The sequence below is a fragment of the Acipenser ruthenus genome, chromosome 4 (genome assembly GCF_902713425.1).
Source record: "Acipenser ruthenus chromosome 4, fAciRut3.2 maternal haplotype, whole genome shotgun sequence".
Lineage (NCBI taxonomy): Eukaryota > Metazoa > Chordata > Actinopteri > Acipenseriformes > Acipenseridae > Acipenser > Acipenser ruthenus.
Window position 1 is genome coordinate 15,039,645 of NC_081192.1, and position 14,794 is coordinate 15,054,438.

At 38.9% G+C, this 14,794-nt stretch overlaps 1 protein-coding gene across 7 annotated transcripts in view; it reads left to right on the forward strand.

The window, feature by feature from the left end:
* Nucleotides 1-14,794, forward strand: part of LOC117400426 (GREB1-like protein) — a 63,136-nt gene that overhangs the window by 29,956 nt on the left and 18,386 nt on the right. For 3 of the 7 annotated variants that reach the window (XM_034000375.3, XM_034000378.3, XM_059022056.1), the window contains 13 exons: nt 2,466-2,619; nt 3,392-3,595; nt 4,158-4,334; nt 4,844-5,020; nt 5,637-5,756; nt 5,875-6,009; nt 7,368-7,508; nt 8,195-8,314; nt 10,484-10,621; nt 10,978-11,163; nt 12,241-12,579; nt 12,759-12,887; nt 12,972-13,106. In XM_034000375.3, the coding sequence (XP_033856266.3) occupies nt 2,469-2,619; nt 3,392-3,595; nt 4,158-4,334; nt 4,844-5,020; nt 5,637-5,756; nt 5,875-6,009; nt 7,368-7,508; nt 8,195-8,314; nt 10,484-10,621; nt 10,978-11,163; nt 12,241-12,579; nt 12,759-12,887; nt 12,972-13,106 (2,152 nt within the window). In that variant the 5' untranslated portion in view covers nt 2,466-2,468. Of the gene's footprint in view, nt 1-593; nt 838-2,465; nt 2,620-3,391; nt 3,596-4,157; nt 4,335-4,843; nt 5,021-5,636; nt 5,757-5,874; nt 6,010-7,367; nt 7,509-8,194; nt 8,315-10,483; nt 10,622-10,977; nt 11,164-12,240; nt 12,580-12,758; nt 12,888-12,971; nt 13,107-14,794 lie in introns of those variants that run through there. The other 4 variants (XM_034000380.3, XM_059022057.1, XM_034000377.3 and 1 more) reach the window with 3 other exon arrangements.

A 14,794-nucleotide genomic window follows, 5' to 3' on the forward strand; every position in this document is an offset into this window, starting at 1 on the left:
AGCGCACATCTCATGGGCTGCCTCTCACTTCCTGACTCCTGGCACATTAGCCACCTGCTACATGAGGGGGCTGACCTCTGAGCCACAACAGATGTGTTGGCATGTGTGTTGGGAGGGGGGGGGGGGAGTGAAGGAGAGAGGAGGGGGAGAAAAAGAGACAGGAGTTATGTAAAGAAACAAAACCACCTCATTTTGATTTCAAGAACCCCACTTGTCAATGTTTCCATAAAAATAATCCAGAATAAGAGAAGTAAGTGGATTTAATAGAAAGATAAGCACTTTTAAAATATGCTGGTAAGAACAAGAGGCTTTTTACCTGGATCATGCAACGGTTAGGAGTTTCCAAACCAACATTTTCATATAATTCCAAACCGAACGATACCGACAAAAGATAGAACTGAACTGAAACCAAATCCAAAATATCTGTACAATTTAAAAGCGTCAACAGTCTCCACACTAACCCGGCACCATTTTTGGGGGGCTCATTGCACACTTTTCTGCCTGTAGATGCTTTCATATTAACATCCATTAATAATTTTATATATAATCAGAAAAGACTTACCTGATTGATTCCGACAGCCTTCAGTATGGATAACCGCAGTTTCATGCTTAGTCTGGGTGTTCAGATGTCTGGGGCTGTTTTCTTTGTAGGTTTGTTGATGAACCACCATGACACTGAATAAGCAGTAAACTGGGAGAAGCTGCAAAACAAGTGAAGGGGATGCTTGATAGTAATTTGAGAAAGACTGTGCTTACTAGCACCTGGATTCAAAGAGGTGTTGTGGCCTACTACTTGGAGTCTGAGTGCAAGTATCTGGAAGATGCTTCTCTGAGCAGGTCAGTTTATTAAGGTAGCTTAATTTACTGTGCATATATTGAAATTAGTTTAATTGTCTCAGTACGTTGTTGCTGCATTCTATTGATATGCTGATTGAATTCAAGTGTAAGGGCCTTATCTATAGAGTTGTATGTATTATAGTGACGGCCTCTAATAAATGAGCATAACAAATGAGAAATTTGTGTATGTTTTTTGGGGGCTTGCTGCGGTCCCGGGTTCAAATCCCATCTCAACCACTGACTCATTGTGTGACCCTGAGTAAGTCACTTAACTTCCTTGTGCTCCGTCTTTCGGGTGAGACGTAATTGTAAGTGACTCTGCAGCTGATGCATAGTTCACACACCCTAGCCTCTGTAAGTCGCCTTGGATAAAGGCGTCTGCTAAAATAAACTAACGTTTTTTAAATAATTTATACAATTTATAAAACCATCATGAGCTATAGTTCTACTCGGATGTGATTTGCACATGATTTGCTACTTCCAAAGGACCACGGCAACAATGGAGTTACAAGGAAAATAATGAAAAAAAGTTTAATGGCTCTTAAATACATATTTTTTTAAATTATTTGTACAGTGTGTCTAATTGAATAATAATTTGTATAAGTGATGCAATAACATTGTATTTGGCGTGTTGTATTTGTCACAGTTAAAAAAAAAAAGCATCATGTGTGTCTAACAATGATATGTCCCTTTCCCTTGGTTGCACAAATTCAGTCCAGTGTTTTGGCTGTAAACTTTCATTTCAGTTTTGCCAAAAACCAGTGGATGTCAGAAACAGCTGAAAGAGTTAATAAAAACCAATCACAACTGACTTGTATCCCTACCCAAACCAGAGATTTAAAACTAATATAACATTCTTGATTCATTTGTTTTATGTGATTTTTTTTTTTCTTTCAATGTGGTTGCCAATCTGCTTAAATACAAGGTCATTGTAAGAGTATTGAATCTTTACATTTCTCTTTAGTTGTACTGGCTCTATTGCTGACTCATTTCTAATTTAAAAACTTTCTAGAGGAGTGACACAGACTTTTACTGGCGAGAGGACCATGCTGGGTTTGGAGAATACAAGGCTCTGTCATGTTTTGTGTTTAGTCCATAAAGTGTATTACTGGGAATACTCTGTTAGAGACATGTAACTCCACCTGTGCACTAAGATCAAATTATGTGTCTACTTTTAAAATTCCTAAATTGAGATCCAATGTGGGCCAATGAGCCTTGTATATCAGGCATCTCATCTTTGGAACTGATTGCCTTCAAACATAAAAACGGCCACTTCACAATAACATTTTGAATCACTTTTAGAAATCTGACCAGGCTTGGAAATCCTGTAAATATTGACTATGACCAGGGTCATGTAAATTCAAATTGCTCAACTTTTCATGCTTTTATTTGTATCAATGCTTTTATGATTGCTTGAACTGTTTTTGTCCTATGTGAATGATTTATTTATTTTTTAATGTTATTTCTTGTTGCCTCCTCTTGCTAGGACCCCTTTGGAAATGAGATGTACATCTCAATGGTTCTGTCCTGGTTAAATAAATACATTTGAATTTGAATTTGACCCCTCTGTTTAAAACTAGACTAATTGGTTTTGTGTGTGCTTGTGTTTTTTTCTTATCTTTAACCAGACAATGGGTAATTCATATGCAGGGCAACTGAAATCAACTCGCTTTGAAGAGGCTCTTCACAGTTCCATCGAGACGTCTCTCCGCTCCAACACTGTCGTCCCTCGACCCGTGTTCTCTCAATTCTACCTTGACCAGCAAACTCTTAACTTGGAAGGTACTGTGACATCACTGAGCTGTGACAGCACACCAAGGTTTCAGCTGCAACCAAACGTTTAGTTTTAACAGAGTGCTTTTGAAATACCCGGAGTCATTTATTTGTAACCATTTGTGTTTTTCAGTTCAGTTATTAACATATTTATCTGCAGCCAGGAAAACAGAGCACAGTATAATAAAATTATGCTTTTCTTCCGTCCGCACATCTGTACGTCTGTCTTTCACAATCCATAGCTCACAAACTAAGAAGGTTATGTAGGTCGTTGTCACACAGGTAGAGTAAGGCATATGCAAGGACTGTGGGAAACCTTTGACTTTTGACCTCCAAGCTGATTCTCTGTTTTTGACGTTCTCACAATAGGAGTAGAACCAGTCAACTAATTTAGATAAAATGTGGGTAACATTTTGTAGAATTAAATAGTTACGAACTTGGTTTCAATTCTGTGTTAAGTATTTCGCCTTTCTCAAAGTATCATTGACCAAGAACCAAAACCATTGATCCAGCAATGTCCGTCTCAAGATTGTCATATATTAGACAGTATTTAATTGTGAAAAAACTGTTGGGAGGTACACTTGTCATATTAACCGAAATATAGTCAATTTCTGTATATGGTTAATTTCTGTGGATTTGTGAGACATGTTAGGTCATGGCTGCAGATCCCGGAATACATTATTCTAGTCATTATTATAATCTGCGAATGATCATGAGACTTGTGTGTATAATAGGCTCGCTCAGTAGATTCAGTTAAGAGAATTTTTGGTTGCTTCATCAGATATCAAGCCAAAGATTGAGGAGCTGAACAAGGAGCTTTCCCTACATTACCTAGAGAGGGGTAACCAGGAGCTTCTGAACAAACAGGACACCAACGGAGTGGACCAAGAGGAGGAGGATGAAGATGAAGACATGTCCGAAACCAATAGCCCCCCCATCCCCTACACGGAGAAACCAGCCCCCGAAGGGTCTTGCACTGTGGATGGTAACTATGAAACCAGAATGGATAAAAATGTCTTATTTTCTCTTTCTTTTCTTTCTAAATGGGTGCTATGGCTTATTAGATGTATCATACAACTGGGAATTAAATTTCAGTTTAGTCACTTGCTCACAGCATGACTTTTGGAACACCATTGATTTGATTGCCTGTATCTACATTTTGAAACATCTGTGAAAACACAGGCAAATGGATGTGTCATGTTTGGACTATCCTTGATAAATGTTTACACATCTCCATGTGTTCCAGTGCTTTTCAGAAGCACATTTTCTCAGCAGCAGACATATTGTACCACTTGGTGTAACTGAAGGACATGACGGTCTAAGGATTTGCCCGTGTGGACACAGTGAATATGTATATGAACAGGGATTTTAACCCAATATCTCCAGCTTTTTGTTCTGTGTTTGACCACTTACAAACTAATTTATCAAACTAGCCATTTAAATAAGGCACAAATAAAACCACCTTATGTAGGTGATTGCATTTTTTGGGGTTGTGCTGCCATATGGATAAATCATCCTATAATCTTCCTTTGCATCCCTCTTTTCAGGTTTCTGTCAGGCTGGTAGGGACTTGCGGCTGGTTTCTGTGAGTATGGAGCAGATTGAAGTCCCGGCAGGGTTCGAGTTGGTTGGTGCCAAGTCACCAAACATCCCCGAGCACATACTTGTCTGTGCAGTAGACAAAAGGTTCCTACCAGACGAAAATGGAAAAAATGCACTTTTAGGTGAGTCTTTGATGGGCTTTGATGTCAAATGGTTCCCTTTGTTACACAATCTCTGGTTATTATGTTTAAATGTTAATCAACTATGCAAATAAAAAAGAGTTTTAGTTTACTTTATTATTAACATAATCATTGGTCAGGTAAACTGGGACTTACTTTTGAAGCAGGGATTAAATATTAAAAGCTGTGTAGTCATCAGGTAAAAAAAAAAAGACATTGGCAATTAATGTTTTATCCCAGTACTTGCTGCCTTTATTGACCCGCTGATGGGTCAGATATAATGATCTGTTTATCCAGTTGGGGTTCACCCCCAGGTGAGACTTATTGGCCCTCTTGCTCAATTTACTGCATAAAATAAAAAAATACCCTGAAATGAGCTCCCCAATAAATACAATTGTAGGGCAACAATATTAGGATCTGCTACTCTCTAGATCATTAAAGTAAGTTATAAAAAGGAAGGTTTATTTTTTTTATTCATTTTTTTTTATATATTATTATTTTATTTTAAACAGGATTTTCAGGAAATTGTGTAGGCTGTGGGGAGAAAGGATTCCGCTACTTCACAGAGTTTTCAAACCACATCAATCTTAAACTGGCCACCCAGCCAAAGAAGCAGAAGCACTTAAAGTATTACCTGGTGAAGAACTCTCAGGGTGCTCTGTCTAAAGGACCGCTCATCAGCTGGAAAGGTGTTAACATCGCTCTCCAAAGTGTCCTTGCACCCACCTGCTTGAATATTTGTTTGCATGCTGCCAGACTTGGTGACACAGTTGGCTAAATAAAATATAAAGGAAATCACTCACATACTACGTGGCTGTCTAATTTCTCTTTTTACATTTAAAATACAGCATGCCAGACTGTGTCCAATAACACTTTTGTGGGGAAATGTTTTCTTGTTAGTTCTAATTAAAAACATTTTTAATTAAAAAACCTTTTGAAGAAATATGGGTATATTGAGTTTTTCTGTTGCGCTTTTCAAGGACACATTTGTTATAGAGTTGTAATAATAATATAGGTACTGGTATACTAATACTATGCTTCTGCAAGTACAGATTTTGTAACATAGAAATATATGAAGTAGACAAATGTCTGTAATAACTAAGCATTTAACAATATATATATATATATATATATATATATATATATATATATCTTGCTCTTATTGTATTACTTGTATTGTAACACTTAATGTATTTGCTTACGATTGTAAGCCGCCCTGGATAAGGGCGTCTGCTAAGAAATAAATAATAATAATAATAATAATAATATATATACAGTAAGTAATTATCACTTTTTCGTCATTAGAATGTAAAACAAGACAATCAGCAGGCTTGTTGTCTGTTAAACCAAGTTCTTCAACGTCCCCAACTATGAGTCAAGAAAACGGAGGAAGTAACGGCTACAGTTCGTCCTTCATTCATACAGGTGTGTTTTTATGTGGCTCTGGATAGATCAAGATATGGATCACATGTATAAACTGCTAGCGTTTCCATACAGGAAAGACACCAAATACACTGTCCTAACAACAGGGACTCTCTTACAGCAGACTCTCCATCCAGTCGGACACAGACGTCCTCCTCGGTCAGCTTATATGGAAGTCTGGACATGTCCAGAGATCGCAGCCTTGCGAAACCTCCAGCTGTGTCCTTGCAGCTTGTGACAAAGAATCAAGCCGCAGGTTAGACTCATTACTCATACCCTTTCCATAATACATTATGGGCTAGATTCTGAAAGCCAGTTACTTCAAATTGTCATTAGCACAATTTTTTTCAGATAGTAGAAATGCACCCAATAATGTTACAGAAATAAACTGCTCTAACGTTTAATGTAGAGGCTTGTGATTAGTCTAAAATTGTTTATTTAGAAATGCAAATTACGTTTTTTTCTTTCAGACCAAAAAGGTGTCGATGTCTTTTTGGAGTAAATAGCTTTGAGAATTTAGACTTGTCTCACTCTTGCTATGACCATATCGTACTGTAATCCTTGTTTTCCGACAACCTCAATTCCCATTATTTGAGAAAATGAACAGGGCCTTTTATATATTGTATAACAGCAAAGAGCTGCAGGAAGCCCTCTTTTCAAGCTTTTCTTTGTTAAACCAATTTTGTAATCGATGATGGTTGTGGGGTCATGGAGACGTATGGTTGCTGCCTAGCAACACCAAAAGCCATTGATAAAGAGGAGCAGGACTTTAATGGATTCTCAAGGCTGAGTTTCCCTTGAGCTGCACCTGTTCCAAGAGAGTACTATTGACAAGCCAGGTCATCAACAAAAGACAGATGCAGTCAAGTTACAGTTCCCAGTCAATAATAAACATAAAAAAACAGCAGTAGTCCATAACCGAATTGTGTTTTACCACTAAGAAATCAATCAATCAGCATGCATTTTAAAAGATTTCCTGTGTTCCTTACTTCCAATTTAATTTCATTCTTATATGTAATTATACAATGCAATGCTTGCATGTGTTTTTTAATTTTTTTAATTTGACAGTCCATGAGTTGGCATCACTGCATTTCTTAGCTTTTCTAATAAATATATGGATTTTGATGTCTTTAATGAGATAATCTGCCATGCCATGCAAATGCCAATGGTAGATTCCAAATTGCTAAAAGAATGTTGGTATGTCTTTTTATATATAAAAAAATAGTAATAAAAAATAGTATAGTAGTAATAAAAAATGTCCTTTCCCTCCAAACCTCCAAACTTTGACCGACTATTCAAGTTATTATTATTATTTATTTCTTAGCAGACACCCTTATCCAGGGGACTTACAATTGTTACAAGATATCACATTATTTTTACATACAATTACCCATTTATACAGTTGGGTTTTTACTGGAGCAATCTAAGTAAAGTACCTTGCTCAAGGGTACAGCAGCAGTGTCCCCCACCTGGGATTGAACCCACGACCCTCCGGTCAAGAGTCCAGAGCCCTAACCACTACTCCACACTGCTGTCACATATTTATCTTGCACAAAGTATAAATAATGTATTAATCAGTTCCTGTAAAATAACAAGAGGTGTGTGTGTGTTCAGCTCCCGCTGCAGCACGTGTTAATGGCTCTGCTAACGGGTTGAGTAATGGAGGAAGGGCCGGCATGTCCAGCTCGTCACAACCCCCTCAATCGGTGGCTCATTCCACCTCACACAGTCCTGGCTACAGCGCTGCAGACCCAGGTGAGCCTTCTCCTTTTCTAGTGTATATATATATATTTGTGGCGGAGTGTCCCGCCCCTATGTATTTATTATTATTTGTATTTGTTTGCGGCGCGGATAAAAGCACTGCGTCTTTTATTATTTATATTTAGAACCCTGTGAGGATGCATGACTGATCAGCTACTGATTATTTAAGTAGCTGACAGTCATGCATCCTTACCAAACGCGTGCAGACTCTGGCCGAGGGGTAATAAGATAATTAACCCCCTAGTTAACCCCTCGGCCAGAGTATAAGAAGCGGCAGCTGTCCGTTCTGCAGGAGTGGAATGTAGAGAGAGAGAGAGAAAGAGAGAGAGAGAGAGAGAGAGAGAGAGAGAGAGAGAGAGAGAGAGAGAGAGAGAGAGAGAGCGAGCGCAGAACACAACAAAACAATTGCTATATTTAAAAAATATACTTGTTTCTATTTGTTTGGCCATCGCGCCTTTTTGTTTTGTGTTTTGTGTTTTGTTTAAATCTTTTGTTTCTGCCCATTTACTTAATAAATCCACGCTGAGTGCAATAGCATTCAGCTTCACCCGCCCATCCACTGTTTTGGTTTGAGTTATTTCCTGGTTCGTGACGTCATCAACCACACCACTGCGAGCCAGACTGTCACAATATCATCTAAGAAGTTCTCTTACTCTTTCTCCCACCTCACCGCTTCCCAGCAGCAATGAGCGCCGGACCTCCTAAGAAAAGGCATCGCGGCTGGTACCCTGGATCTCCAGTGCCGATTCCTGCCACAGCTGTACCTGTTCCTGCAGTCCGCCCTGTAGCCCGATCATCAGGTAATGCCACATGGCAGCCACTCTGTCACAACCCTGGCCAGCGTTCCAGCTCTGTAGGGCTTACGCTGCTGAGACCACATGTTTGCCCTGCGGCAAGCTATAGAACTAAACAATTTAAATATGAATAAAACTTACATACCCTCAGGGCATGTACCATTCCTCCTAATTCTCATTTTATGTGTACAGATGTGCTTGACCTGGGCAGGTATTGAACCTATGACCTCTCAAGCCAGAGGGTCCCTTTTTAATAACTTGGATAATTGGTCAGGACAGTGCTGTTGGCACAAAAACTTCCCTTTGCTGTGTTGTTGCTTTTGGCTGTGATTAGGGGTTTCCATGGAAACTAGGTCACTTTTGAATACAGCAGTAAACATAAGTCACATTGGTCTCAGAGATTGCAGGATAATGAGATAATAACTCTGTTCACAATCACTTCAGGGTAAGATGCTAACTAACAGTGGTATAAGCAATAGCACTCTTTAGATCTCTTTAGAGGCCTTGGTTAATCGGGTATGTGTGTTTGTGTATGTGTGGATGTATACAAAACACTGGCTGTCTTGTGCCTTATAACAGTTTTTTTCTATTGTTTATAAAATCTCAGGTCCCAAATGGCTCACATTGTATATCTGTCCACTGTAGGTTTTGCAAGACAATAGGCATTAAGTGTAACAGTGCTCCATACAGCGTAAACATGATATATGTGTTGTCCATATTGCAGTATTGTTTTCAACATATTCCTGATAGTCTTTATGTGTGTGTATACATGTATATGTATATATGTGTATGTATATATATGTGTGTGTGTGTGTGTGTGTATATATATATATATATATATATATATATATATATATATATATATATATATATATATATATATATATATATATATAGCACATCATAGGTCAATAAGCTAGGGAATTACTTAGCAACTGACGATGCTTAAGTTTAAAAAATATAATGCACAAGAACTGAGACTGGAATTGTCTTTCATGCGAACATAGGTAACACTTATGGGCTTCTTATGAACAACCTTTTTTTAAAAAAAAATGATATTCAAAGAACAAAATAAAACCAATAAAAACAAAGACAAAATAAATACACAGCTTACATATGTTACAGAATCTATCAAATGCCCAGATTCCAATAAATGGTTTTAATATGGATAGTGTTCAGGGATCGGTGCCACAAATGGGAAATACATTAAAAAACAATATCTTCTGTTGACTAAAAATATATATTTGTGCCTGGTGAGATCCAGATATCAAGAAAAGTTCATTCATTTGTTTCAAAATTAAATGATTTGCGTAAAAGTGTACTGGTAAATTAAAACTTATAAATAATACATTTACACTTATGAGTTCTGAAATAATATTGACAAAACTTCCTTTTGAAATCCTGTTATACGCATTCACAGGGATGTAAGGGTTAAATAAATGTCAGTTGCCATCTAAAGCGTTCTGTTTATTAATCTTCTAATACGTACATGGTAAAAATGGGATGACCAATTCAAGTGGTTAATGTAATGGGATGATTGTTCAATGATTTCTCATTACGTGGCTTACTGTGGAGGCTATATCGCCATCTTGTGGCTGTAGGATTAAATTGCAGGTTAAAAGACAATGTAAAACACATGACCTTTAATGTGTTTAGGTCACAACCCTATTCTCTTTGTTCTAAACATGTAAACATAGTCGGCAATGTAAATAGCATCCCAGTAGATTGCTTGTTGTTCTTGCGTTTGCGTTCATTTTGTTCATAAACACACATACTAAGCATGGGGAGGGTCCATTTCAAAACCATGGCAGCTGAGGAAAACAATGCAATTTGTTCTCTAAGCTTTTTAGAATTGTAAGTGGAAATACACTGTAATTGAAGCTTGATAGTTCCTTGGAAGATTATCACCACTTTGGTTTCAAATTCCACAAGTTTCTGAAAAACATAAGACAAAAGCTGATGGGCCCTTGTAATATATGCTTTTAATTGCATTTGTGACATAGGAAATGTTTTACAAGATACATCTTCTGATAAATATCACACATCACAGGGAAATATAAGAAGGTGTTCTAATATTTATACCACCATTTGTTTATACTTTGAAGATCAGGACTTTCTGGAAGGTTGCCAGGATCTAACTAGCATTGTTTTCCTGTGTTTTTGTTGTCCTCGCAGAGCCACTGTTGTCGGCCCCTGCTCCTCAACCCATGGTGTCTGGGGTCTTGCAGCCTCAGGCCATTCCCGCAGCAGAGACCGTGATTGTACCTGAGAATCTGCTCAATGACTCAGGAGTTAGACCAGTCATTCTCATTGGTAAGAGTGTGAATTAACCTTTACACCCCAGTAAACCCTTTTCAATTTGGTAAAAAAAAAAATTAAAGGGTAGTGTATTATTTGTTATCATATTTTAGAAAGTAGAGAATTGCTTCACAAATGTGTAGTTTCTTTAATTGTGTTTATGCACATATTGCAAGCTATTGTTAAATACACACAGCAGGGTCTAGGCAGCATGTGTGCTTAAGGAGAATACAGTATAAATAGTATTTGTCATCCTCCAAGACTACATCTGTGGGCAGTGGAATAGAGCTGATGCTGTATGGAGGAAGGTTAAAGGTGAATGTGCAGGCCTGTGATTAACAGCTGTTTCTTGACATTTTGTTTTACTTCAGGTTATGGCACTTTACCATATTTCTATGGCAATGTGGGAGATATAGTGGTTAGCCCACTACTGGTGAACTGCTACAAGAACCCCCAGCTGAACGGAAAGACTCTGGAGAAGCTTGGCATGGCTAGCAGCCAGTTACTGAGTGTGGAGAGTATGATCTTATTGACCCTGCAGTACCTAGTTAGATTAGGTAAGGCACAAGAATTGCAAAGCCTCGAGTAGCTACTTTGCAAAACCCCAATCGGTAATACCCCCTGTACAAACACCTATGTTGGTCTTTACTGCAGAAGAATGCAGTCTGGAGATTAACAGGACTTGTTCAATATCTCAAAGTGCTTTGGGTTTGGGGTTTCATGGTCTTGCTTATGGCCTAAGAGCCTTAGACAGGATTAAAACAGTTTATTTCTGCTTTTAGCTCCTAGAAATTTCTTATATTCATCCCCAAAGCTATTTGATGTCTCCCACCTCCCCTAATGACAATCCTGTAAGCTTCATGGTTATTCTTAGGCAATCATGGGTGTGCCTAGTGACACTAGCTTAGTTGTGTGTTTGTTTGCTCTTACTTCAGTTCTCTCAGCCGTTTTAAAGCACCTAATATGCAGTAATATAATAATAAGGAATAATCCCAAAGTGAACATTTACTGTACTCTTTAACCACACCTTTAGCCTTTAAAACTTTAAAATCTTTGAACCAGACACTTGTCACGACACCTGTAAAATGTTATTTATATCACCATGTTAATTCAGTTGCATAAAAAATGTATCTGTTTATGGGGCTCCCGAGTGGCGCATCCAGTAAAGGCGCTCCACGTGGAGTGTAGGATGCGCTCTATAGTCTGGACGTCGCAAGTTCGAGTCCGGGCTATACCTTTGCCGACCGAGGATGGGAGTTTCCAGGGGGCGGCGCTCAATTGGCCGCCCGGGGTGAGGGAGGGCTAGGTCGGCCAGGGTGTCCTCGGCTCACTGTAGTCTGGCCGGGCGCCTGCGGGCTTGCCTGTAAGCTGCCCGAGAGCTGCATTGTCCTCCGACGCTGTAGCTCTTAGGTGGCTGCATGGTGAGTCTGCAGTGTGAAAAAAAGCGGTCGGCTGACGGCCCTCCTGAGTCAGCGCAGGGGTGGTAGCGGTGAGCTGAGTCTAAAAATAATTGGCCACTTCCAAATTGGGGAGAAAATAATAAAAATAATTGGCAACAACTAAATTAAAAAAAATAAATGTATCTGTTTAGAAGAATAAATCTCTTCAGCTGTTTTGTTTTCCATTGCTTGCAGGATCGGATCAGATCCCACTGCGGGAGGAGTTTGAGCAGATCGTCCTCAAGGCCATGCAGGGGCTACCACTGCAGGAGCGCTCATCTCTGCTGCCCGGTGCCGGCTTGCCGTCCTGTTACTCAGTCTCTCAGGCTCAGCTGCCCTGGCTGGCCCGCCTCACCGCCAGCGTCTCCAAAGACTCTGTGCACGTCCTCGTAACCCACAACTCCCTGGGGGAGGGTATTTCAGAGACGCTTCGTTCCCTCAGCGAGATCCCGCCTCAGCAGCGGCTGCCTGACTATGTTGTTGTGATCTGCACCTCCAAGATGCGAGGAAACGAGTTCTGTGTGCTGGTCCTAGGTAGATGCTTAACAGGCTTGGAGTGTGTGGAGTTGATGTGCAAATTACGTTTTCTAAAAAAATATATATTAGGACCATTAAAAGTGAATGTTTGACAGTGTTAAAATCCACATGCTGAAAAAAATGTAATTTTGGTAAATGGTGTTTTTTTCCTGACCCTTTCTCTCGTCTAAATCCAGGTCAATATCAGTCGAGGGCACTTGCAGAGAGCATGCTCACCACTAACGAGTTCCTGAAAGAGATCAGTTATGAGCTGATCACCGGGAAAGTCAGCATCCTCGCTTCACATTTCAAAACTACCTCATTGGGTAAGTTAAAGCCTTTTTTTTTTTACTTTACTTTAGCTCTTTGAAGAAGTCTGGGTGCAGATATTCTTTTTTTCTGTATTCCAGGAGATAATTTAGACAAGCAGCTGGAGTGGTTTCAGCAGAGGAGAGGCGATAAGGTTGTTGTGCCTTTCCGAGGCGGTGTTCACGACTGTGTTCAGTCGCAGGAAGCTGCTGCCATGATGCCAATGCAGGACACGGGTGAGGCCTGGCTGAATGCTTTTGTTTCTCCAGCTTAAACCAGTGGCGCCATATCAGAGTTTTTTTTTTTTGGGGGGGGGGAGCATTTTCTGTGATTTATTTCCTATGTTTTTTAATAAATCATACGATAACAAAATTACCAACACAGGACAAACGGGCAACTTTTACAGTTAAGCAATCTGCACCTGTGGCGTGGAGATCCAGTACCAAATAAAGCCTTATTTTTAAGCTTATCTATAAGTTCAGAACACACAGGAGATAATATAGTAAGATATTACTGATCCCACAGACTTGATTTATCAATCTTCGAGTCTTAACACAGATATCAGTCCCACAGTTTGATACATTGCACACTATTCTTAGTAGAGATAATTTTGTTTTATAAAATAAAATCTACTTACCCCTGCAATGATTGTTTTTGTAAACATCCCAAATTGAAGTATTTGTGTTCATTCATGCAAGCTCACCCCTCCCATTAAATAATGTAATTTTAAATGTATTATTTATTTTATACTGTTGGCTGTGAAAATAAGCAATTACTGTATTCGTTTTGTTGATATTGTCTTGTAATGCATGTTTTAATTATCAATACTATCTATTCTGCAGTAACACAGGCCAGTGGGGTCGCAAAGTAATTTTATTGGTAGAGTGGGGTCGCAGTACTGTGAAGTTTGAGAACCGCTGCTATAGAGAGTGTTTGTACCTGGTTTAAAAAGTTCTCCTGTGAGAGGACATGTTTTTTTTTTTTCAGATGAGACTCAAGTTCATTAGGCTACAATTTACAAATAATTCTCTCAAATGAAAGTTTTGGAAATTAGTTTTCTAAAACAAAAAGAAAACAATTAAGGTTGTATTTCAAAAAGAACAAAACATGGGGAAGTTTTTCACTTTAGTTAATACTTAATGGTTTGTCTACAAGTAGAGTTAATATACGGTGATGAGAAAAAAACAGTAACTAGAGAAGCAGGCAGAGGATCAATAATACCACTATCCATAACATTTCATTGTCAACTATCTTCTATTTTAAATGAACACACAATTGCTGTATATAAACACATATTATCAATCAATCTGAATTTTTAAAGCAGTGTTGATGCTGAAATTGTAATTGAAACGCTCTGTCACTATTTGTGTGACTTTTAGACTTTCCTGCGATTTGTGAGTCTGGGAACATGTTTACTGCAGATTTGCTGAACTAGTCACAGCATGTAAAGGTCTCTACATATGCAACTTTGTTGATCTCTGTTTTTCCTTTGGCAACGAAAGATGTTATTAATTAAAACGTTGGTTTTCTGAGCGTCACTGGCTTTCTGGTGTTTTGTGATCTCTCGTGCTTACCACAAACATCATCTTTCTTGCTCCCACGTCCCACCGTAAAAATCAGTCCTGCATAGTACACAGAATGTCTTTTTCCAGCGTTGCTTCGGATTATGTGAGAGTATGTTATTGTCCAAGAAGCTTGACATTTGCATCAATATATTTATTTATTTTTACTGGATGAGGAGGGCTTATCGCACACGCAGCCATCGTAGATGGTCAGCTATGTGAGTTTGCTTCATGCACTGATTTCAGGTCTCCCCTGGGTCCTAAACCCTGCTAGGTACAGATGGGGATTGTAGTAACCACAAACAGACATGCCTTTTTGCAGAATTGAAAGTTTGCTGACATAATGGGGTTTAACAGTAGCG